The sequence below is a fragment of the Pteropus vampyrus genome, unplaced genomic scaffold (genome assembly GCF_000151845.1).
Source record: "Pteropus vampyrus isolate Shadow unplaced genomic scaffold, Pvam_2.0 Scaffold208, whole genome shotgun sequence".
NCBI lineage: Eukaryota > Metazoa > Chordata > Mammalia > Chiroptera > Pteropodidae > Pteropus > Pteropus vampyrus.
In genome coordinates this window covers 3,395,132-3,419,817 of record NW_011888989.1, presented here as the reverse complement: position 1 = coordinate 3,419,817, position 24,686 = coordinate 3,395,132, and the positions used below count along the sequence as shown (strand labels likewise).

At 38.7% G+C, this 24,686-nt stretch overlaps 1 protein-coding gene, 1 non-coding gene and 1 pseudogene across 2 annotated transcripts in view; 2 read left to right on the top strand and 1 right to left on the bottom strand.

Annotated features, from left to right (window-relative positions):
* Nucleotides 1-722: 722 nt before the first annotated feature.
* LOC111747022 lies at nucleotides 723-829 on the bottom strand. The gene has a single exon (XR_002783359.1). It is a non-coding gene; the product is annotated as a U6 spliceosomal RNA (small nuclear RNA).
* Nucleotides 830-7,932: 7,103 nt separating this feature from the next.
* Nucleotides 7,933-8,051, top strand: LOC111747043 (annotated as a pseudogene).
* A 1,965-nt stretch (nucleotides 8,052-10,016) lies between these two features.
* RINT1 (RAD50 interactor 1) overlaps nucleotides 10,017-24,686 on the top strand; it is a 26,785-nt gene continuing 12,115 nt past the window's right edge. The window contains exons 1-7 of the mRNA XM_011372518.2: nucleotides 10,017-10,199; nucleotides 10,635-10,680; nucleotides 14,423-14,607; nucleotides 17,763-18,004; nucleotides 22,424-22,597; nucleotides 22,696-22,845; nucleotides 23,378-23,534. Coding sequence (XP_011370820.1) covers nucleotides 10,158-10,199; nucleotides 10,635-10,680; nucleotides 14,423-14,607; nucleotides 17,763-18,004; nucleotides 22,424-22,597; nucleotides 22,696-22,845; nucleotides 23,378-23,534 — 996 coding nt within the window. The 5' untranslated portion in view covers nucleotides 10,017-10,157. The remainder of the gene's footprint in view (nucleotides 10,200-10,634; nucleotides 10,681-14,422; nucleotides 14,608-17,762; nucleotides 18,005-22,423; nucleotides 22,598-22,695; nucleotides 22,846-23,377; nucleotides 23,535-24,686) is intronic.

The window sequence follows — 24,686 nt, the reverse complement described above, 5'->3', positions numbered from 1 at the left end:
TCCTGATACCCTTGCAGCAGCCTGAACTCTCAGCATGGGCAGTAATAGCCATATCCACATTTGGCTCAGGGACTTTATGGTCTACTTCACTCTCAGTATGTAATTAACTCATCAGGCTCTTTCTCAAGCGCCTGATGGCCATAGCCTTGACAGAAACACCAATTATTTCCTCTGCAGGTAAGCTGCCATCCTTCAACTTTGGTATTGTCCAGTGCCATGTACTATTATTTCCACGTGCCTCCAATGACTCAGATCCAGCTCCAAAGGAGTCCAATCCCAGTCTGACTGCTCATGCGCTCTTTCTAATGGAAGGTCCTCTACACTTATCTCAAATCACCTTGGTCTCACCTATCCTTTAAGACTCATCTGAAGGTCACGAGCTCTGACTCCTGTGCCTTTCACTCTATTAATTCCATATCTTCCCATTTTACTTCCCTTCATCTACACTATCCTTGCAGGCAGGCACCTGAGTATTGTATGTTCCCCCCACCATTTTCTAGCTGTGTAACTGGTCCAGGTAAATTATTGAACTTCTCCAAACCCCTGTTCTTCAAGTGTAAATTGGAAATGATATGTGCTTCATAGGACAGCTGTGAAGATATGATGAACAAGAGTGGCTAGCATAGGAGGAACTAAATTAATGCTAGTCCCCTCTTCCTCCCTCATCTTCTAATTTTTTTTTTTGATGTCAGATCTTATTTGCTACTCTTACAAAATCTCATAAAAATATGGAATGCATCACAAATTTGCGTGCCATCCTTGTGCAGGGGCCATGCTAATCTTCTCTGTATCATTCCAATTTTAGTAAATGTGCTGCCAAAGAGAGCACAGGATAAAATTTCTTTTGTACATGCCAGAGAGTCCGGCATGGTGTAATCAATAGCTGAAAGGTATAGAGATCAAAGACACACTAAGTAGCAAATCCCTAATGAAATAGTGGACCTGGGCAATGACCATCAATGGCCACTAACATCACTGAAAAGAGATGACCAGATATTGTGTGCCCCTGAAAGCACATGCTATTACTTATGAAGTATCCTTACTGATTGAAATTCTATTAATTTAGATGGTATATAGGGACAGATGTTAAAAACGACCATGGAATGCAATCAACAAAATTCTGAATGTGGGAAATTACAAGGACAAAGACACAATTCTTTCAACTAATAAAAAGCAAAGGAAAAAAGGAAGGCAAAACCTACAGATAAACCTACAAAGAAGTGCAATGGTAGATCCTGACTTAAACAATCCAACAGTTAAAAAAAGCATTTATGAGACAATCAGGAATATTGAAACACTGAGCTATTTGACGACATCAGGTGGTATTGTTAACTTTTTAAGGTAAAAGAATGTTACCGCGGTTACATTTAAAAAAGAATCTTTATGTTTTAGAGATATAAAAAAAGCTATTTATAGTTGAAAAGATATGAAGTCTGGAATCTGCTTCAAGATAATTTGCTAATGGTGAATAGAAGCAGAGTGGGTGTAGATTTGAAACAAGACTGGCCATGAATAGGTAATGGCTGAAACCAGGTGATGGAAACAGGGGGAGGTCATTTCATCATTCTACTTTGTATGTTTGAATTTTTATAAAAAAAAATAAAAGTGTAAAGTCTAAAAAGATATACAAGCTACTCTACTCTGATCAAACCACTGACCTTTTCAGTTCCACTGCTTCCTTTCTCTCCCATCGCCTGTTCTTCAAACATAGCGATATCTAGTCCCAAGACACCACTTCTTCCACTTTCTTTGAGTGCCCCAAACCTCAACAACTCTTAGCAATTACTCAACACACTTGCTCACTAGTCCTTTTGCGCCATGATCCTTGCTAAAGCTCAACCAAGTACCAATCGCACTGTCTGTGTCTGTGCTCCTGGCTGCTGCTGGAGAAAACCTCTCCAGGTCAAGGGAGTTCCTCTAACAGCCCTACACGCTACCTAGTGGCCCTCCCTAGTGAGCACCATCTCCTCCAGTCCTATTTATCATTCACAAAGAAAACAGGGATCTTCTGACAGACACACCTCCCTCTAGCATATTCAAACAACTCATTATTACCATTCCCTTAACACAGCAACCTCTTAAGAGAAGTCTATCCACACTTACTCTAATACTCATGCCTCAACACTACACTTTACCCCTCCACACACTCACCATGCACCCCTGTGCCAGATATTACTCCTGGTACTGCCACAAGACACTGCTGCGAATCAAATAAACACCCTGCCAGCACTGGCTTTCTTGACAAAACCACAGCCATTCAAGCCTGGCCCTACTTGACATCTTTTCCTAGGAGGACTTGGTTCACTGCTTTCCTCCCTTGAAACTCTCCTACTCCTTGCTTATTTCTTGCCTCTCAAAATATTCTTTCCCCCTTGTTCTCTGCCTGCCACTTAAATTCGGGTTTCTCTAGGTTCCTTCTCCAGTCTTGTTCCCTTCTCACTCCCAAGTTTTTCAGCCAAGACCACCTTCTCCAACTCCCTGGTTTATTTGGAGTCCAAGGCAATCGTAAAGACAGCTAAACAATGAAAGCGTGTGGTGAGCTCGTTCAAACTTCGCTTCAACTCTATGACAGAGGGGTCATTATCATCTCCATCTTAGCACTAAAAAATTGAGGCCTAGAGATGAAGTACCTACTAGTACCTACTAGTAGAATCAAATGCTCAAATTCAACATGCTCTAAACTGATCTCATCATTACCACAAACGGCACCTTTTACCTCAGGAAATGTTACCACAAACTACCAGTCAGCTGCATCAGAATATGGCCTCATCCCAACTCCTTACTTTCCCCTATGCTACATCAGTGGTTTCGTGAATGAAATTCTAGAAAGTTTAGAAAAGCACTGTTATGCTTAACATCCCTGGAATGATTAGCAGACCATCGATCTGAAGTATCAACCACAGGTTTCAACTCTTACTTGGTGAATGGGAGTTTGTGGGGCATAACTTGAAGCCTGATCTCAGTTTTGTCATTCACTAAGCAGATCACTTAACCTAAGCTTCAGTTTATTTCTGTGTAAAACTGAAAAATGACGACTTGGTCAAAGGTCTGTAATAACTGCTCCTATTCAACTGTTGGTCATTAATATTTATTACAGATGGTTTTACACAGCAGAACTGGGGGAAAAAACAAAGCTGCTTATGCTTCTTTTGTTTTCTGGGCTAATGATTAAACATGGTTTTCACCTTAAATGCAATTTAGTTTTAAGAGACCCTCAAAGTACTGCTAACAGCACCAAATAAACAGATCCTTTAGTATTGTTTGGCAACCTTTTCTTGATTCTTGTGGACGACTGTCTGATTTTTTCTTGTTAAATCACTTAATACATATTTTGCTAAGTTCTGTGGGCCTAGAAGCTGAGAACATACTACAACAGTTAGGTGTGCAAACTTCTGAACTACGAGAGGCAGAACTCAAATTAGTGTCCTTTCATAAGCAGGAACTAAATAAAAGATAAGAATGAAATGCAATATAACTTCTAAATGAGAGAGAAGGGTGAGGGGAGGATCCCATGAACATGAAAGAGGGTGAGAAGAATTCAATTAGAAAGATAAAACAACACTGCCCCAATGAGATTTCCTTAAGGAAAATTCAGGAAAATCCGAACATAACATATTCAAGCATTCTACCACAAAGCTATAAAAAGTGGTTGGCTTAAAAAAAAAAAAAAGTGGTGGGAGGGGTAAAGAGACCAGCTTTGTGAAATTTTTTCAATGATATTTTTTAAAAATTTTAAAGAAATGTTACACTGCACAAATACATTATCCATAATAGTAATGACAGTATCTCACATGTCAAGCAAAATCTCTACAGACCAGAAGCTTGAGTCTATGACTGGGAAGAGCATACTACCCATAAAGTCCTACACAATTCTTTGGAGGGAATACTAAAATAATAGATTTTGTTTCTTTTACATTCCAAATGAGCCTAATGAGATCAGGAGTATTATAATTTTAATAGTATTTAATATTTGTTTCATTAAGATATCAGATTCACCAATAGCTTCCTCTACACCCACAACAAAAATAAAATTTAGCATTTCCAAAATTTTAATGCATCATTGACAGTCCCTTAATATTATTTCCTGCAAAATCAACATCTAAAAAAAGAGCCATATTAGTCTTAATCTTATCTATATTTCAAAATTCTCCATGACTTCCACCTTTTAAATGTATCCATCCTCCATCCTCTGCAAACTGTCAGTAATGCCTCTAGCACTCACCATAAAGGGCACTTTCTTCAGTGTGGAGCACACACTACACTCTAACATGCAAAAATCATTAAGTTCATTACATTCATTAATTCCCCAAATATTTATTGAGCACCTCTTATATGTCTGGCACTGTTTTACGTATTGAGGAAAAAGAAATTTTCCTGTCCTCATTGAGCTTATATTTATTTTAAGGATACAGTGTAGAATAAAATTAAAAACTTGCAAGCATAAAGCTACAAATAAAAAGTGTAAGAGAAATGAGAGTCAGAAGGGTGCTCTTTAGTGAATCTTCTCTAAGGAGGTGCCCTTTAAGCAAAGATTTGAAACAAGAAGGAGACATAAAAAGATATGTGTGAGGAGCGTTCCAAGCAGCAGGGGCAAGGTGTGTTGAGATCCTGAGGTTGGAGCAAATTTAGTCAACAGTAAGCTCAGTTGGATTTTAATTTCTCTTTCCTACTTAGAGGTAAAAGCTATGTTTTATTAATATCTGTATCGTCCCAGCTATCAAAAATATGTTCAAAAAGAGTTATATTAAATTAATACGGAGTGTTGGCTACCTGCCTAGTGGCTGAACAAAATCACTGCCTACCCATCCCTTTTTCACTATTAGTGTGCACTGGATATTTAGTAGATCCCTCCATTGTCAAGGCATCCGCAGGCCAGTGGGGGCATGCCTGTCTCACAGATGATTAGAGACTTGAAACAAAAGCCCTTATAATCCCATATTTTCGGCATGAAAAAAAAAAAAAGTGGTCTGACAACGGGACCAAATATTTGAAAAACTGAACTCCAAATCCTACTTCTTGGCAGGCGCTAAAACCCAGGCAATGATGATGTACTTTTAAATTTCTCAGTGCAGGGCTGGCGGTAAGGACTCCGTGCGCATGAGTTTCAACATGCATAGCACCTCCTTCATCCATTCGTTAAACACTGACCCTGCAGAGGGCTCGAGAAAACACTCCCAGTCCCCAATCTGTTCGCTCCTACTCTGGGAAACGTCTACAAAACAAGCAGCCACCTGAGTGCCTGCCTTGCACGTAGCAAGCTTGCAATAAGTAGTGATGGATGGATACCACGACGAAGCACGTGGGCTAGTCTGTGCATAAGGCTGGCCCAGCGATGTATGGGACCTGTAAAAGGTTTAGGGATAAAGGCCAGTTTTCTCTTCCGGGAGAGAGAAGAGTTTAGGGAGCGTTTGAGGCAAAGAAAGAGAACAGTGGGAATGGAATCCTTCGCCTGACAGCGCCGCGGGGAGGAGGGAGGGCGCGGTGCCCCGCCGACCACCGGCCCGGGAGCAGGGGGCGGGGCTGTTACCACCAAAACGCAGGATCCGCGGGGCTCCAGCCGCGCTCCCACGGGTACGACCAGTAATGGAGACGCCGCGGGCTCAGACCACGGCTAGGACGCCTTCCCAGTCTGCACAGCCCCTCCAGGCGGGGCCTGAAGAAGGCTGGGGCCCGGGCCGAGGGCTGGCGGCGGAGCCCGGGCGGCTGCGGGGAGGCCGCGCACTTACCCGGGGCCTGGGAGCGCGGCGCGGGCCAGATGGCGAGGGGGCGAGCAAGCTGCTTTGGGCGAAGGTGGGCGGCGGCGACGAGGGTAACTCGGAAGAGCCAGCTGCGAGAGCGGCTGGACATAGGCAACCTTGTCGGATCTTGGGGCCCTCAGCGCTGGGGTAGACTAGCCCGCCGCCAGCTTCGCACACGTGCAGCGCAGCGCAGCGACGCGCCACTGCCGGCCGGCCCCTCCCCCGAGGCGGAGCCCGCCTGGCGCCGTCGGCCCCGCCCACTTCCAGCCGCGCGGGCCAGGAGCGGCGCGTCAGGAGGCATCGCGCTTGCGCCCCTTGGCCCTCCTGGCTGCAGGTTGGAGCTCACCGTGGCGGGTTCGCTTCGGGAGCTGCCAGGCTGTTGCACCTGGACTTTGGCGAGAGCCAAAAATGACTTTATAGGCACAAAGAGTTCCTTAGACGACTTCTAACCCAACGATTGCCTTAGGAATGTTAGTTGCAGTCTAGTGAGGGTTTCTTCCACATAGTTATGGCCGTTTTTTGTTTCCGTCTACCAGGCAGTAAACATGAATAGAGAATTACTTTAGGGTCTATGTTGTTCTCTATATATAATTCCTTCAAATGCAACGGATCCTTGGGCACCATTTTACCACTTCTTCGATATAAGCTATATACTTGACAACTCCCCAATAGGATGTTCTTCAAGAAACCTGATCTTAGCAAGTTTGTGCTCTATGTGAAGAAAAATAAAATTCATTGCTCTTCCCATGCTCTTCAAGTAGCACATGTTTACTGACCAAATCCCGGCCTCAAATAGCTTTTGCATGTTTAATGTTTTGCTTGAAAAACCAATGTTAAGTCCTTATATTTCTGCTAGACTTGTTTTTTAAAATACACATAGAGACCGTGCATTCAATTTTAGGAGGCATATAACCAAAAGTGCAATCGCTGTATCATATGGTAATTATTTTTAATTTTTTGAGCAACCCTCATACTGATGCAGGACAGGGCAAATTTCCTTGAGCTGTGGGGGGAGCGGGGGTAGGGGGGGCGGGTGAGACTAAGACCTGCACAGAGAGAAGAGGGTCTTTTAGCGGAGGGCGTAGAAAGAATTCAACACACAGCCAAAGTTAGTCAAAAGGAAGGTTTATTATAAAAGAGGTAACTCCACAGAGTGTGGTTTCCTCTCAAAGGCAGTGAGCAGAACCATTGGATCATTTTCTGTTCCTAATGCATGTATAATCACATGTCCTTGGGTTATGGTTAATTTACAGGTTAATGTCTTAATGACAGCAGCTGCAAATACTTTTACCATAGCCATGCAATAAAAAATGTAATCCCAAACTTTTAATTTTTGTATATTTTAAAAAGTGTTTTCTCTGAGATTGTGGCCCAACTCTTCATAAATGAGTTGGGAGGAACAAACGTTCATTTTTTTTTTTTTTTCTTTTTTGCCATTAGTCGGGACCATGGGCAGAACTTAATGCTTTTTGCATTTCGGCCTAAACTTCCTTAGACAAGGCCCAAGTGAAACATGCATTTCTAGTTTTGTTTTCCAAAATAGCAGCTCTTTATTGGCTTTTATAGTTAAAATAATACAGAAGTGTTGAAAGCCTCACCCCCCATTCTAACTCTAATAAATATTTAACAATTTAATGTTCTCTTTGACATTAAGATTATATCCTAAGATGTCTATTATATAATAATATTTGAGATCCTGCTTTTACCTCCACAACAGCACTATGGAATGCTAAGTACGTAGCACACACAAGCTAACTCTTGTTCCATCCTTATCGTTGCCTAGTATTCTGTCCATCTTAGATGCCTCTCTTCACTCCCCAGATTGCAGTTGTTTTCTGTGCTCCCTCAAGCATTGAAAACATTCCCTTTGTTGAACCTACTGTATTTAATCCTAAATTATTTTCATGTCCATTTCCTTTACTAGAAAATAAATTCTTCGGAAGGAAAAATTTGAGTTTAGAGCAATCTTTTTTCTTCTTTAATGTTATTTTTTATCAGAGTTTTACATATTTAATAATTTTAGAGTCAAATAATTATGTAAAGCTGTCACCGTTGGGGCCGATGATCAGTGTCACTCCAATGGCAGGGGAAAGGGAGAGGGATAATGACAGTGCAGATGTGTAGTTAGCATTTTTCTAGGTTCTTCCTCAAATGATGCAGTGAAGAATCACAGGTCATTGAGATTAAAGTTTTAGTCTACGGCCATGCCACCCTGAATGTGCCTGATCTCGTCTGATCTTGGAAGCTAAGCAGGGTTGGGCTTCGTTAGTGCTTGTATGGGGGACCATCTTGGAAAACCAGGTGCTGTAGGCATTTAAAAAAAAAAGATTAAAATTTTACTAAAAATATATTTTAGAAGACAAAGAATGCCCCAAGGAGGCCCATGGAGAGAGACAAAGTATGGACCAAGGAGGCACATGGTCCTGGCACTGTAACCAACACGAAGGGGCCAAAATGGCTACAAAAGGGCAAAAAGGCCACAAAAGGCCACCAAAAAGAGAGAGAACCCAGAAGGGCATAAAGGGGGCAAAAGGGGGAGCCCAGAAAAGCACTAGGAGGGGAGTCTAGAAGGACAAAAACAAAGCCCAGACATGGGAATGTCTGCCTTATATTTGGGCTGTGATTGTTGGTTCCAAAGGCATTCCTAGGTGATTGGCAAGTGAGGTCATTTTGATTGACGCCTCGCTGCTCTATAACTCTGCCTAGTGCACATGTACATACCTGGAGTGTACTACCATTGGAGTGTTCTTTGGGTTGTCTCTAGCTGGGCCCTTATTCTTTTGTTCCCCTTTGTCATTCATGTCTGACTAACTACCTAACATCATGTCTTCTTTTTCCTTTGTTTAGTTTTTCAGATTAGTGGAGTACAACCTCCAGTAGCTTCCTGGGAAAGGAAAAGTACATGAAAGGGAAATTTTTTGAGATCTTGAATGTCTGAACATACCTTTATTCTTTAGCTACATTTGATTGGGGTTTAGTAATCAAGCAAAGAATTAAAATTTTGAAACAAATTTCCTTTTGTAATTTGATAGAATTGCTCCCATGTCTTCTAGCTTTCATTATGAATTTGAAAGATATGCTGAGCCTTGATCCTTCGTTTTTCTCTGAAAATTTAGGTTGTCTTTTTGCCCTCAGTGTTCTGCAATTTCACAATGATGAGCCTTGGGGTCAGTCAACTTTTACCCATTGTACAGGGCACTCGGTAGGCCCTTTCAATCTGGAAACTGATGACTTAGTTTGGGAAAATTCTCTCGAATTATTTCGTTGATGATTACTCCTTCCCTAACTCCTATTGGTTTTTTCTTTTGAAATTCTTATTTTTCAGATTTTGGACCCCCTGGAGTGGTCCTCTAATTTATTATCTTTTCTTTCCTATTTTTTCATTTCTTTGTCCTCTTGTTTTTCTCCTAGGATATTTCATGACATTTATCTTCCAACTCTTTTATTGAATCTTTTATTTCTGCTAATACATACACACACACACACACACACACACACACAGTCTCTGAATGCTTCTTTTTAAATAGTATCCTGTTATTGTTTTATGACTTCTCATATTTCAGGATATTGATTATACATATAATTTTTAAAAAAAGTTTTCTCCTCACTGAATGGTTTCTATTTCCTCTAAAGGTTGCAGCTTTCTACCCCATCCTCTTGTTTATGTCTCTATGGTCCCACCTTCCATGTTTGTTTTGAAGTTGTCAAATCCCTGGGTCCCCTACCTACATACCTCTCGCTGCCAGGTAACTCCTGTTCCTCTTCCTTGACAAAGGGCAGGTTTTTTTGGTCTTGCACTGCGTAAAGTGCGTATTAGATGCTGAATCCTTTTCTTCTATTTAGTTCCCAGAACGTTTACAACAAGATCTTCACCCTCCATGCAGGAAATTGGAGGGTCATCTCTAGCTGAATCTGATCAGCCTGAAAAGAGAAGTCCAAACATAATAACATTGGAAATTCTCCAACTAAACAGCCCAATCAAATTACATTAAAGGTAGTCAACAAGCCCCCTCACACTCTCAGAACATCTGAAATAGCATCTACATTGTAACTTTAAATGATTCATATTGAATTTATGATGTGGAAGGAGGAATACCTCTAAGAGCCATCATCAAGGCCCCCAGTGAGGCTTCGGAAGAACCGTGCCCCTTTTACTCAAGAGCTTCGGGGGCGGCGCCTGCTTCCTGAGCGGCCGACCCTGTTCCCTGCCGGCAGGGGGCACCACTGCTCACGGCCGGTGGCTGCGCTGGCAGGGCCTCTCTGGGAGAAGAGGAAGAAACCAAAGAGACCACGAGAGGAAGTCGCGGTGGCGCTCCGCCCTACGCTCACCGAGTCTGAGTTGTTTGGATAGGTGGCCGGAGTCGGAATTCAGCCGTCACTCTGGCTGCTCCAGCAACCGAGGACTTTGGTGGATGCGCGATGCTCCCAGCGGGCCAGATCGGCCAGGCGCCGGCAACCCCGGTGAGAGGGTCTTGGTGGCCTAGGGAGGAGATTCTGGTGGCACAAATCTCTCGTGGGAGATTGTTTCAATGAGGTGGCCCTGGCGGCCGGTTTGAGGACGTTGTTACCGTGGCCCGGGGGAGATGACCCTTTCAGGTCTGGTGGGGTAGTACAGACCTCCCAGGAAAGGTAGTCCCAATGAAGTGGCTGTGACGATTCCTGTGAGATGACATTCCTCTGGGGAGGTAGCCCTGGCGGCTGGGCGGAGTAACGCCCGCGGTCTTGGGCAGGTGCCCCTTTTTGGAACCTGCATTAGACGGCCCTGGTTGCTCAGGAAAACCCTAGGGGAAGGGATCTGAGACCTCTCGGTCTCCCAGTTGGATGTCCTCTGGGAACGTTGTATGAGTTACATATACCACTTCACTCTTAATGTGTTTGTTACACCTGTTCTTCTAGTGCTGCTCTGAAAGTGATGACGAAAGGAAGAACGTGGAGGAGAAAAGTAAGCAGACTCCAAGCCCCCAAGCACTGTTCCATACACCTTAGCACTGTCTATCCAGCCATCTCTCCAAACAACTTTCCAGGGTCTGCATCTGACAAGGGGCTTAGCCTGTTATCTTTTAGATGAAGTATTTTTCCCCTGTATAGTATGCTTGTATAGTATTAAATGCTGATTATCATTATACGCATATTTTTTTTGTAATTGTAAATTGTAAAATATGGGGTGATTTGGAGAAGAGCACTTCCTGACTCATACCTAGTGTAGGAACTTGTGTGGTTTCACCGGAGTTCTGCCCATATTGGATTCAAAATAATTGGGGCCTGCCTGTTATTTTAATGAAGCATCAGCTTGGTTCCTGGGTCTTGGACTGGACAAGGAAGATAGAAAAGATCAATACCTCCATTTCTTACCTAGCATAGGAACATAAGTCAGAGATGTGGACATTTGTTATTTTATTTTAATGAGCTAAGCATGGTAGGATTTTGCAAATCAAGAACTCTTCAGGGGCTTTTGAAGTGAAATTTATTGGGGGAGGAAGGGAAAAACATATAACACCTATTCCATCAGAGGGATTTTTGGTTCTTCTGACCATGGCAAATAGTGTGGGAATGAGCAGAGGTAAGAAGAAGGAGCTCATGTTACTGTGTTGGCTTTAGGAGCCAGGCTTACCCTTAACATTGTATACCGATATAACCTGCATCAGAAAGAAAGCTCCAAGTAGTCTATAGCACTTGACAATAATAGCTGCCACAACTCAGCTCCTTTTCCTTAAAGGATTTGAGAGTACCCCATATCTTTAACCCTTCCCTTTTCCACCTTTGCCCCATTCTTATGCCTGGGAAGTTGATGCCTATTGGGCTGTCATGTTAGTAATATGATAGATGCAGACTCTAGGCTTTGTCCTTGTCCCTCCTTTGTCTTAGGCAACTTCTTTGCAATTTATAGGAGTGCTTTTTACAAAAAATAGAGAAAGGGAGAAACATAAAAACCTCCTAATGTGTTATTTTGAAGAATGTCATTTGACTAAGAATGTACTATGCTGCATTTAAATGGTTATATCAAAAGAGTGTAATTTTTTAAAACATGAAAATGGAATTTTTTCCCTAAGCTACAGCAACCTTAGCAGTCACAAAATATTTCCATTGCACGTATGTGTCTGTAGATAACACCACATAACTCACTTGCTTTATTTAAGATAAATTAAAAGAAGAAGACATTGTGACTCCTGTACATAACAATTAATGTTTTTCTGTATTAATAAAGTTTGATGTGGACCAGCCAATTCTCTTTTGAAGTAGAAGAAAATAAGAATATTGGTCGAGAGTCAAGAAACATGGATTTTATTCCCATTTACAACCTTTAAGTATAGGTTGGGAGAATGTTACAATTTATAGTTGGGAAGTCGAGGTATAGACTTATGCTAGTTTTGCTTTTACCTGTTAATGGGCTATTGGTTCTCATAGCATATGAACAAGCTTTCAGTTCTTATAAGTTGAATAAAACAAAGGAAAATTTGTTTTGGAGGGGATCGAGGAGAGGAACATACCCAGTACGAAACACACAGGTATATATTCTGCTTCTTTACATAAATAATTGAACAATATCTGGTAGTTACATTTGCATTTAGGCACATCTTTATTCTTATTTTCATTTTATCAGAAGTGACAGTTGTTTTGTAGTAAGGCTGATTATAACCTCTTGCCTTTATCTCATTGCTGTTGTCTTAAAACTTAATTTTTGGTAAAGAGCCATATTCTACAGGGACAGCTTCAAGGAAGAACAGAGGCAAAAGAGGTGAAATCCAACAATATTGCTCCCCAACAGGCTGTGTTAGTTCCCCCAACATTATCTGTAATGCAAACGCTTTTTAAAAAAAATTTATATAGTCCTTATTACTAAATAGATGCTAATGTCATCAAACTTTTAATTTGTTCATAAACTCACCATGAATGGTTTGTTTAGAGGGGACCAAATCCTTCAGGCAAACATGAAGTAGAGAAATGCACTGTACGTTCAGGTTTATTCTGATGTTTGATTTCTGTGAAATGCACTCTTGCTTTCTCTGGGACCTTATTTTGTAGTATTTATTTTCATTTGGAGATCAATGGCTATTCCTTTAATGTTTATCTTGTGGTTTTTTTGTTGTTGTTGTTTGTTTTTTGTTTTTAAATAAAATCCTTAGGTACTACTCAAATCTAGGGAGAGTAAGCCTCATATGTGGAATAATTCAGGTTGAGGACTGAGTAGAGTTGAACATATTTAATACCAGGAAACTTAATGACCGCACAGTGAAATGGAGTTACCATTATACCAAGATTGACCCAAACTTAAGGTTTTCTGAACTTCTCCAGGAAGAAGGAAACCATAAGCAACCAAAAGGGGATAGATTACACATGGGAACATACTTCAAGGAGAAGTAGTTTATCTTGGCACACTGGAGTGGAGTGGAAGGAGAAAGATACGGCAGCCAGCGTGGGCCATGTCACTCCTGCCTTTGCCAGGAAGCCACTTCAGTTCTCTCTGGGATTCCGGGCACGTTCAGAAAGCCACCCTGGCACAGACGGTCAGCCCAGATATAGCTAGAGATACTCTGGAGGAAAGGAGCACTGCTGTTGGTGCACAAAATTACTGGAAAATAATTTAATTGCCTTTGGAGCGAATTATGTGTGTACGAGAAATTTGTTTTCTCAAGTGTTTTGTTTAAGTAAAAATGGAAAATTATTATAAGGGGTGGACTCTTTGGGAAATATCACATACTAAATGAGTCAAGAGCAAAGCCACTCAAAGCTAGTGAGTGTTGCCTGTGCTGCCGCTCTTCTCCAAGAATGGCTACAGGGTTCCAAATCACCTGTTTTTATCACACTTAACAAGTCCAATGTGAATTAGTCTAAGTCTAGTTTATTTGCCATAGAAAGAATCTTACTTTAGACTACAGTTTATGATGCATCCCATTATGAAAAAACCCATTTAGAGTTTTTTCTAGTAATTTATGTTTTCTCTCATTTCCTTTAAAAAATTTTTTTTCTGTTTCTGAAATGGACTTCTTTGTACAATGGCATTTGAAACTTTTAAAGCTTTTTTACTCTTATATAAGGAGGAGTTTTTACTCATTGGTTACCCTTTCATATTTTTTTCATCTACTTGAAATCTTTCAATACTATTTTTCTTTCTTTTTTTAACATCTTGAAGTCAAAGTCCTCCTTTCGTGTTATTTAGATCATACCATCTGGTTCCTTACAGATTTTGAAAACATGTTACGAATTTAATAAAACTATACCAATAAAATTAGACAACATCTATTGAAAGCTTTGGTTACTAGGACTTCAGGCATTTTTCTTTCACTCTGAGGAATTTCCTCAGCTCCTAAGCATTTCGTAATACTTGATTGAATGATTGATTGTATTATGGCTATTCATATATGCACACACACATGTACATATATATACACAAAAATATATAAATGTATACACAGATACCTAAATGAATATATAGAGTCTTTATATACATATATGCACATACGTGTATATGCATGTATTCATTTGGAAATTTTTGTGTATATTTTGTATATATATACATATATCTATGTTTTTGTGTATGTATATACATCATATACCATCCATAGAGAGTGTTTTCTTTAAATTATTAACTTTGAAGGTAGATATATTGCCTTGTATATCTTTTGCATTTTTTTTTAACTCCATTGACTTGCTGGTGTTGAATAATTGTTATTCGTTCATTTTAGGTGACGTATATATTGCAGCTCTTGTTGGAAATGAACAAGTCAGTGAAGGCACAGATATTGGTGATCTCCCTTCCTATGTGTCTGCATTTATAGAAAAGGAAGTTGGAAATGACCTTAAGTCTTTTAAGAAACTTGATAAACTCATAGAACAGATGACAGAAGGTAAAACGCAATTAGAAGAACAGGCAAGTATTAAAACATTGAAATAATATCATCGTAATTAATATAAACATAACCATCATTACATAGGCTATTTTGAAGATATAGATTTTGACAAATAGTCTAATCATTGTAAACTTTTTAATAGGTTTTAAGGACCCACAATATACTCAGTATTTTACAAATTATTCAAAAGTTACAGTTCATACTGATATGATTTATGTCTTAGAAACATAATGATAGCTGACATTTTAAGTAGCTTTGCATAAAATGAGTTTTAAAGTGCTTTTACAAGTAAATAATTTCATGGTATACAAAAATGTTATAACATCATTTTTTGCACTCCAAGGGAGAAAACATGTATAATATAATAATGGTTATTTCTGGGTGATTGTTTAACAAGTGATTTTTTTCTTTACATCTTTCTGTGTTTTCAGGTTTTTTCTTTTTACAGTGAACATATTACTTAAAATAAGTTTTTAAAAACCCCATAAATGTAATCTTAAAAAAATAACTGAGTCCCTATATTTGCAGTAGTGTGTCTGTCAAAGATAAAGAGATTTGCATTGTGTAACCCTAAATTGGGTTAAATAACCTCTGCTTGGGAATACTGGTGTGTTAGCCCCAGGTTTGTTAGTCATCTGATGTTTTCCCATTCCTGGTGTCTCAGGCCTCTCCATCTTCCTGTTTTTCTACCATGTGTCCTGCTAGGCTCTAGGCTTAGTCTAGCCCTGTCCTTTCCATTCCTGCAGGCAAGTTGTTGTGGGCTCTTGTGGAGGAAATCACACAGCCGAGTAGATGGATGCCAGCCCAAAGGTGTGGTCTTCTCCCCCAACTGGCAGTCCTTGGAAGGTTGGCTCCTCTGCTACGCTCTTCAGCTGTTTTTCCAAATTCTCCCTAACATACCTACCCCACCAGGCCATTCTATCCTTCCTTTTCTCAAATAAAAATTGAGGCCATCTAGCATGAATCTATTGAACAATCTCCCCACATTTCACAAACTTATTTGCAACCATTTCTACTTATTAATGTAGTAGAGGATCAGTGTAAGGCAGTCCTTATGCCCCAGTCCTGTCTGCCACGTCAGTGAACTTGCTTTACTCTTATAATTTCATCCTCTGCTCAGCTTGTCCTATCTTTTCAGCATATGAACATAGTCAGGTCTTTTCCTTAAAACCTAAACAAACAAAAAACCCTCTCTTTATCTTTTGGTGTTAGTCCCTTTTACTGGTAGGCCTCTTAAAAAAAGTCATCTTTATTTATCGTCACTTCCTAATGCTTTTCCATTTGCTTTTTGACCCACTGGAATCAGGCTTGTTTCTCTGCTGGTCATGGAAGCTCTCGCTGAAGTTTCTAATTGAACCTTAAATTCAGTGTATCTAAAACTACTGATCCATCTCTTAAAATGCTTCTCTATCTGGGAAAATGCACCACTATCTATCTACCTGTCACCCAGGCCTGAAACCTAGGAGCCTTCCTAGATTGCTCCTCATCATCCTTACTCTTCCCCTGTCACCAAGACATCTGAGTTTTGCCTCCTTACCATCTTTAGTGTCCATCCCTTTGTTCCCATCCCTGCTGCCACCATTTCAGTGTAGGGCTGCATTCTCTCGCATTTGATGGTAGTTTGCCCATCTTCTGTTTTCTTCATACTGCCACAATAACTATCTTTTTTTATTCCTTATAGGAATCTTATTAAATGTAAATAAAGCAAATGTTATAAAATATACAGTTAAAAATCTTTTATGTGTATGCAGGCATATATTACTTAACATGCACAGCTTAACTTTTTATGATTAATGTAGTATGGGACTTGTTTTCCTATCTCCCTGTATAGATCTCTCTTTTTTAATGGTTTTATGATACTCAGATATGGCTGTGCATGATTTATTTAACCAGGCTCTTATTGATAGACATTTTTGCTGTTTCCAGTTTTTATTATTACAAATAATAAACATAATTGTTCATCACTTTACCATTCTAAATCATAAATCTAACTGAATTGTTCTCCTTATTAAAATCTCTTAATAGCATCCCATTGCCATTTGGAAAGAGCCCATATTCTTCTAAGAACAGTTGTTACCTGTGATCTGGTCTCTTCCTACCTGTCTAGGCTCATCGCTTCTGTCTGCAATTCTTTGAACTGTATTCTGTGCCCTACTGACCTCTTTGCTGCTCTTTGATCATGATTGAGCTGTTTCTCTGCTTGGAATGCTCTTTCCTTCTAAAGTTCCATAAAAATTCCCCCCTATCCTGCAAAAGTCTGTGTATCAGCCATGCAAGTACAATTGCCTTGTACTTCAGAACCTTGCTACTCAAAGTGTGGAGCTTGTTGGAAATGCAGAATCTCAGTCCTTACTTCAGACCTACTGAGTTTACATTATAACCAGATCTCTAGATGATTCTTCTTCACATTGAGGTTTCGGAAGTACTACCTTTATATTTGTACATCATTACATCTGGCATATAGATCTCTTTTATTGCATTAATTTCACTGCTGAACTATCTACTTAACATTTCTATACCAACAGTTTAAAGGCAGATGCTTTGTCTTATTTATGTCTATCCCTAATACAGTTCCTGGTACAGAGTATCTAATCAGTGGCAATTAAATTGAAATTCCTCTGTAATATTCTTTATATTGTATTGATACCTAATATTTGCATATATTTTCCATATGCTATAAGAAAAATTCACTTAACAAATACAGTATCTAAAGGCATTACCTGGATATATCATTTTACTAAGTTATTGGTTCTTGACCTGGGCATAAATCAGATACTTGGGGAACTTTTGCAATTATAAATACCCAGACTTTCAGAATCAGAGCTTCTGTTTTTTTTTTTTTTTTTTGAAGGAAAATAATTAGTAGATAAAGTATATATAAGTGTTCTCTGGCTGGACCCTCTGAAAGTACTGAGCTTTGTGAAAGCAGATCTATAGGTACTTACAGGGGGCCAGGATGATAGGCCCGTCCCTACGCATGTCCACATATAGCAGTTCCTGTATAGGTTTGGTTGGGACAGGATACAGAAATCAAACCTTTCTTTCTTTTGAAGCTTTTAATTGACAATTTCTAATTCTATTAGAACAAGCATGTATTTTGAAGGTAATGAACTAATTAAAAAGGTTATGAAAATTTTATCTGATGGCTGCTGTTTTTTGTTTTTGGTATGGTCAGGTACTTACAATTTCATCAGAAATCCCTAAAAGAATTCAGAGTGCCTTAAAAAATGCAGAAGAATCAGAGCAATTTCTTAATCAATTTCTGGAGCAAGAAACTCATCTCTTCAGTTCCATTAACAGCCATTTGCTGACCGCACAGCCCTGGATAGAAGATCTTGGGGCCATGATTAACCAAATTGAAGAAATTGAACGGCATCTCGCTTACCTTAAATGGATTTCACAAATTGAAGAACTAAGGTAAAATGGGCCTCTTTGTTCTCATAATTATTATTTTCCTTTGAGGATCTGTCTTAGAGAGTGCATGCATGCCATTAAATAATTGAGTTAATTAAAGATTATAATAATGTAATTTTGCCAGTTGTTATGAAAATAGCATTATGATAATGATTCTTTTCCTTTATTGTGGATGAACATAAACTTTTCAGGGAGCTTAATTTGCATTTGAAAGAAAGTAATCCAAGTAAAAATTTTAAGTCCTATAGTTGTATTGTGAACACATGATAAAAACTATTTTTTGTAATGCCAAATTAAAATAACCCCTCAGTGTGGTACTAATTCCTCTATACTTTTACTTTTTAGAGATGGTCATTTAATGAAATGGATTGTTTTCTCTATAATTTCAGTTTGTTTGGTTTTTTTCAGTGAGAATCATCTAATAAGAGCTACACAGTGTGCTTAGATGAATAACAAGAGTTGTACCTATTGGTAGGGAAAAAAAAGAAGTACTAATTTTTGAATTGAATATATAACACTGGTGGTTGATTGTAAGTGTTTGATATTACCTTTCAAACAACCTAAATTAACATTTCTGTCTAGACTTGCAAATTATTTGGTTTCATGATATAGTCTCCCAGCCCCTCTAAGCTGTGCTATTACATCCTTGCTTTGTTATAATTACTCTTGCTTTATAGCTGTCAGCAGCCATTAATGTCTGGAAGACTTGAGGGAGAAAAGTCATCCAAGAGTCTTGATGTCCCATTTTAAATGTATCCTACTTAATATATTTTATGTTATTCCAAAGAGTAATACCGTATTACTTTGTCCTACATATGTTTCCTGAGATTTTAATGAATTTTACATACCAGTACAGTATGAAAATATTTGTTTTGCATACGTGAGTTTTACCTTTACAGAAAAAAGCTGTATGCCTAAAATTGTAGTGTTACTAGCAATTCCAGAAATTGACTTAAGCTTTTTAGAATATCTCCTACTTGTTTAAATTATTTGCAGTGAAGGAATTTTAAACTTTGCTTTATTTTACTTCATTTTTCCTTGCCCCTCTGAAATAAAATGCCAATAAAGGGCAATATTAATACCTTTTTAAGTTATTATAATTACATAATAATTTCATTAGGTAAAAGCCTCACTCTTGTTGTAGTCAGAATAATAGATTAATTAAAATAGGACCATGGTTATGGGTAGTCTCTTTCTGATGTCAGAATTGTTTAAAAGAAAATATTCCCAAGGAGTTGTATTAGAAATAGGAATCAAACTCATAATCAAGTAGAGCACAGTTGTTTATCTTTTTAATAACATGTTCTTTACCATAGGTCTTTTGTGATACATCTCTATTTCTAGCTTTCTTTTGGTCTTCTGAGACTTTTCTCATCTCCTCATTTCCCTCTAATGACCGGGTTTATCTATCTATCTATCTATCTATCTATCTATCTATCTATTTATTTATATTTTTTCAATTTTTTAGTTAATTAATTTTTATGGTGACATTGGTTAATGAAATCCAATAAATTTCAGCTGTACACTTTAACAGTAAGGCATATATATGTTTACACTGTGTGTTCACCTCCCATAGTTAGATTTCTTTCTGTCACCACATATTTGACCCTCTTTACCCTGTCCAGTTCCCGCCTCCTCCCTACCTTCTGGTAACCACTAGTCTATTATCCATCACTGTGAGTCTCTGTTTGTTTGTCCTGTTCATTTGTTGCTTTTAGGTTTATATTCCACATATAAGTGATAGCATGTGATTTTCAACTTTTTCTGTCTGGCTTATTTCGCTTAGCATGATTATCTCGAGGTCCATCCATGTTGTCGTAAATGGTAGTATTTCATCTCTTCTTATGGCTGAGTAATATTCCATTGTATATATGTACACAGCTTCTTTAGCCAATCATCTGTCGTAGATTGCTTCCATGTCTTGGCCACTGTGAATAATGCTGCTTTGAACATAGGAGTGCAAATATCTTTTTGGATATGGGTTTTCAAGTCTTTGGGGTAAATACTCAGTAGTGGGATTGCTGGATCATATGGTAGATCGAGTCTTAGTTTTTTGAAGAACCTCCATACTGTTTTCCATAGTGACTATACCAATTTGCAGTCCCACCAGCAGTGTATGAGGGTTCCTTTTCCTCTGCATCCTCTCCAACATTTGTTATTACTTGTCTTGTTATTATAGCTGTTCTAACAGGTGTGAGATGGTATTTCATTGTGGTTTTGATTTGCATTTCTCTAATAACTAGCAATGTTGAGCTATCTTTTCATATATCTGTTGGCCATTTGTATGTTCTCTAGGGAGAAGTGTCTTCAGGTCCACTGCCCAGTTTTTGAATGGATCGTTTGTTTTTTTGCTGTTATTGAGTCGTTTGAGTTCTTTGTATATTTTGGATATTAGGTCTTTATCGGAGGTGTTGCTTGCAAATATATTTTCCCATTTAGATGGTTGTCTCTTTACCTTGTTGACGATTTCTTTTGCTGAGCAGAAGCTTTTTAGTTTGATGTAGTCCCATTCATTTTTTTTTGCTCTTACTTCCCTTGCCTTTGAGGTCAAATTCATAAAATCCTCTTTAAGTCCAATCAAGGTCCTTGAGTTTCGTTCCTATGTTTTCTTCTATACATTTTATTGTTTCATCAACTGACCTCTTTGTTTTTTTCTGTAGCTCTCTCTCTCTCTTTTTTTTGAAAGTAGTTTCTTCTTTCTAGAAGTAGCATCTTTATATTAACTCTGTTTCTTGAATATTGCAGTTCAGCAGTTTCACTATGAATGAACCCTATTACCCTGGCTTTTCCTATGCTCTAAATGTCATTCATGCTTCAGTGTTCTGTTGAGATCTGTTTCATTGTATTCCAGAAAGCAGGACACCTGTATTCTGTGGTTACTTATATATTTAAATTCTTTTGTAACATTTATACATTTCTTAAACATGGATTTACATGTCTTTGAAGTGGGAAATCAATGAGAAGTTTTTATGTAATTTGCTGTAATGCACAGGGAACAGCCTTCTACAGGAGCAGTCACTTGTGCATGCTAATCATCAGAACAATCATCAGAACAGAACTACTTGTGCCTTAACTGTAGAAATGATGGTTTGTTGACACCCAATGGGAAGGAGTGTTTTCAATTCTGAAAATAGCTATAAAACACAAAATCTGTTGGAAATCTTAATAAAATTATTAAAAAAGGAGAAGGAAGAAAAATGAGAGAATGAGTGTTGGATATGACCAAAAGGGCTGATAGAGTACTACAGACATGAGCTTGGTATTGTTGAGACCTGAAGCAGTGACAGTGGAAAAGAAAAGTGACTTTTGGAGAAAATTGAGGAATAAATAAATGCTAGGGCATAGTGTAGCTCAGCCAGTGGGCTACACATTTTTATTCCTAAGGAGGGCACTGTGCCCACCCCAGGAAGATAACTGAAGGAGCGCACCAAACTAGGGACAAGAGTCCTAGCACATCAGCTTCCAGTGCAGTGGCCAAGCATGCAGGCAGAATGTGTGTGTATAGGCTACTTAGAGATAGAGCACTTACTTCAGATTTTCTGCTGGAAGTGACCCCTGAACTGAGATTCACTATTGAAAAGGTTACATTTTGTTTTTTAGATGGCTTAAGATATAGAATATGTTATTTTTATCAAATCAAACATTTTAAAATTAATGTTTGCTTTATAGAGCCAAGATAGTAGCTATGTGCTGAGTTTGTCCTGAAGACATGTATTTGGCTTTTAAAGAATTTGAAGAATTGGTTTGATTTTATATGAAAATCTTGATTTCTGACTTTTCTAGAAAATTTTAAGATTTGGCCATATTGGACCCACACTACAGTGTGGCAACAATTGGCTGGAGCCTTAGGATGCTCTAGTCCCCACCCACTTGGCTTTTTTGTTAACTTTAACTATCAGGCCTCCATAGGCATTTGAGTTTGCTACCCTTGTTGTAGAGCTTACCTTAAATTTTATCTGGAACTTTGCTAACAGTAACTTGAAAGGACTGGATTTTGAGGTGCCACCTCCTTAAGTTTCCTATAATCAAATTCAGTTGGGCAAAGTAAGTAAAAATTGAAGACTACTGTATTAGACCTTATTAGATGCTACCCACATTATTTGGATTATAAGATACTGAAGACTTCTGTAAAAGGCAGATTTATCAGAAATGAGCAGTGCCTGAGGGAATGTGACTCAGGACAAGTCTCTTCCATTAGGAGGAGTGGGAGGGGTCCTGAACATGGGCCTCTTAGAAGGTTGCTGAATTTGAGGACTCTGGGATCCCAGAGACATGGGTATCACATTAAAAAAAAGCCACTTCTGCATGGTGCTTCCTTCTTCTTTGGGCATAACTTTATATAAAACAAGAGGGAGGAGCAGTTTTTTGCATTTGGAATTATTCTGAACTGTCTTTTAAAGTTTGCTTTGCCTTGTTTCGCAGTGATAACATTCAGCAATATCTGATGACCAATAATGTCCCAGAGGCAGCTTCTACTCTGGTGTGTATGGCAGAACTTGACATCAAACTTCAGGAATCATCTTGTACTCATCTTCTTGGTTTCATGAGAGCCACTGTTAAATTCTGGCATAAAATTCTTAAAGACAAGCTCACAAGGTAAAGGATTTATTCATATTTCATGGTAATTGCTGTCAGATGGATATTTGATTATCATTGTATTTTGCTGAAATACACGTGTTACTTTTCTGTTACAGCGATTTTGAGGAAATTTTAGCACAGCTTCATTGGCCATTCATTTCACCTCCTCAGTCTCAAACTGTTGGCTTAAGTCGACCAGCCAGTTCCCCTGAGATACATAGTAACCTGGAGACACTGTTTTGTCAGCTTCTGAAACTACAAACCTCGTATCTTTGTTGTAGTTAAAACTTACTAACATTTATTTTTCTACATTAGATCTGTAGCTTGAGAGTAAAACTTTGTGACAAAGGCCAGGAAGCCAAATGGGAGTGCTGGGTTTGTACTTGGTCTGTGTATGCCCACGGAGTGGTAGATTGTTCTCTTTCAAAGTGAATTGCATGTGAGCGGGAGGGCGTGGGTCGGCCTGAAATATGTGACTGACCCAAGTGGGACTCACATATAGTCTTTTGGGACAATAGGAAAAATGGGCAACTGGGAGGAAACCTTAGTGTTAATAAAATGATTACTTGAATGTGTTTCTTTACTACTATTCTTTTAGGAGAAACAGATTAATTATAATAACATTTTTCATGTACTTTTTACTGAAATCATGTAATGTAAAGGTAGATTATATATTATGTGCATTAGAATTTTACTCAGTATCTTTCATGCATGTTGGAAAAATGTGTATATGTATTCACATACATTCATATATGTGTGTATGTTTTTGATACTTTTTCCTTGACTTGTGTATGTCAGAGATGAATTATTTACTGAGCCAAAACAACTTTCAGAAAAATACTCTCTTCCTGCATCCTCGTCTATCATCCTCCCCATCCAGATTATGCTGACTCCCCTTCAGAAGAGGTTCAGGTATCACTTTAGAGGAAACCGACAGACTAACGTTATAAGCAAGGTGTGCTTTGCCAACTCTTATCCTTTGTTTTTATTAATAGCAGTTGTTAAGGGTTTTATACTTTTCTTGGAATAAGTTAAAATCTGATTCTGTTCACATTTCTGTTTTTTCTCTAAAGAGGAAAATTCCTGATTTGTCACTGCCCTTTAGAGATATATTTTGGAACTTGTGTTGGTATGTTGTAGGAATCAGCTCACTCATTATCACATCATCTGACCAGTTCCTGAAGTTTCCCTTGGGTTTGCTGTAGCATTTGCTGTGGCACTTTTTACAACTGGGTCCATATGTGTTTCACCATGCAAATTGCTCCTTCAGGTTTATAAATAGAAAGAGAAGTGAAAGTCAAAAGATAGAGTGTTAGCTTTTGAAAACGGGTGCCGATGCTAAAATAATTTGTAGCTATGTGAGAGGGTGTGGGAATAAATCATGGGAATGGCTTGAGGAAATTATCACTAACATTTTAGTTGAGGGACTATATTCATGTATATTGGGCATATTAGTGAGATTTTTCTTTAATTTGACCTGAAAAACGATCATAGGCATTTGTTTTCAATGAAATTTGATTGAATTTGTTGAGAATTATAACCTTGTTTGTTGCCAGGTGGTGGATACTACCTTCTTTATCCTTGAGTTTTGCTACATCTGATGCAGGGCAAGTAACAGAAAGGTTCAGTAAATGCTTTGGATTAAGCGTTAAATGCCAGATTACACTAGGCATTGTAGGTGTCATATAAAAATGAGTTTATAGGTTTTACAGAATTTTTAAGGAATTAAGAAATAGGCAGTTATGTTTGCATAGGAAAGAGTAGAGTGGCAATGGATTTTTGGTTCTTAAATTCAGCTTATTCTTTTGTACTTTATGGGTCTCATCCTCTTTTGGATGGGGTGTTGGTGGAAAGAAGAGTAGAACCAATTAGTGGTGAGACAAAGCAATAAATTAGAAGCTGCAGAGAGGCATTAATAATTTGAGGTAGGAAAATTGTGAATTATGTTGGCTGCTTTTTAAAGTGTAGTTCAAATGGGCCTAGTACTCTGACATCAGGCCTAAACTATGCAGCTCCTGAGATTAGAGATTGCCCTTATTTTTGTATTCCTGGCATCTAGCACACGACAGGAATTTACTATTCAGTAAATGTTTTTGAATCCCTGTCC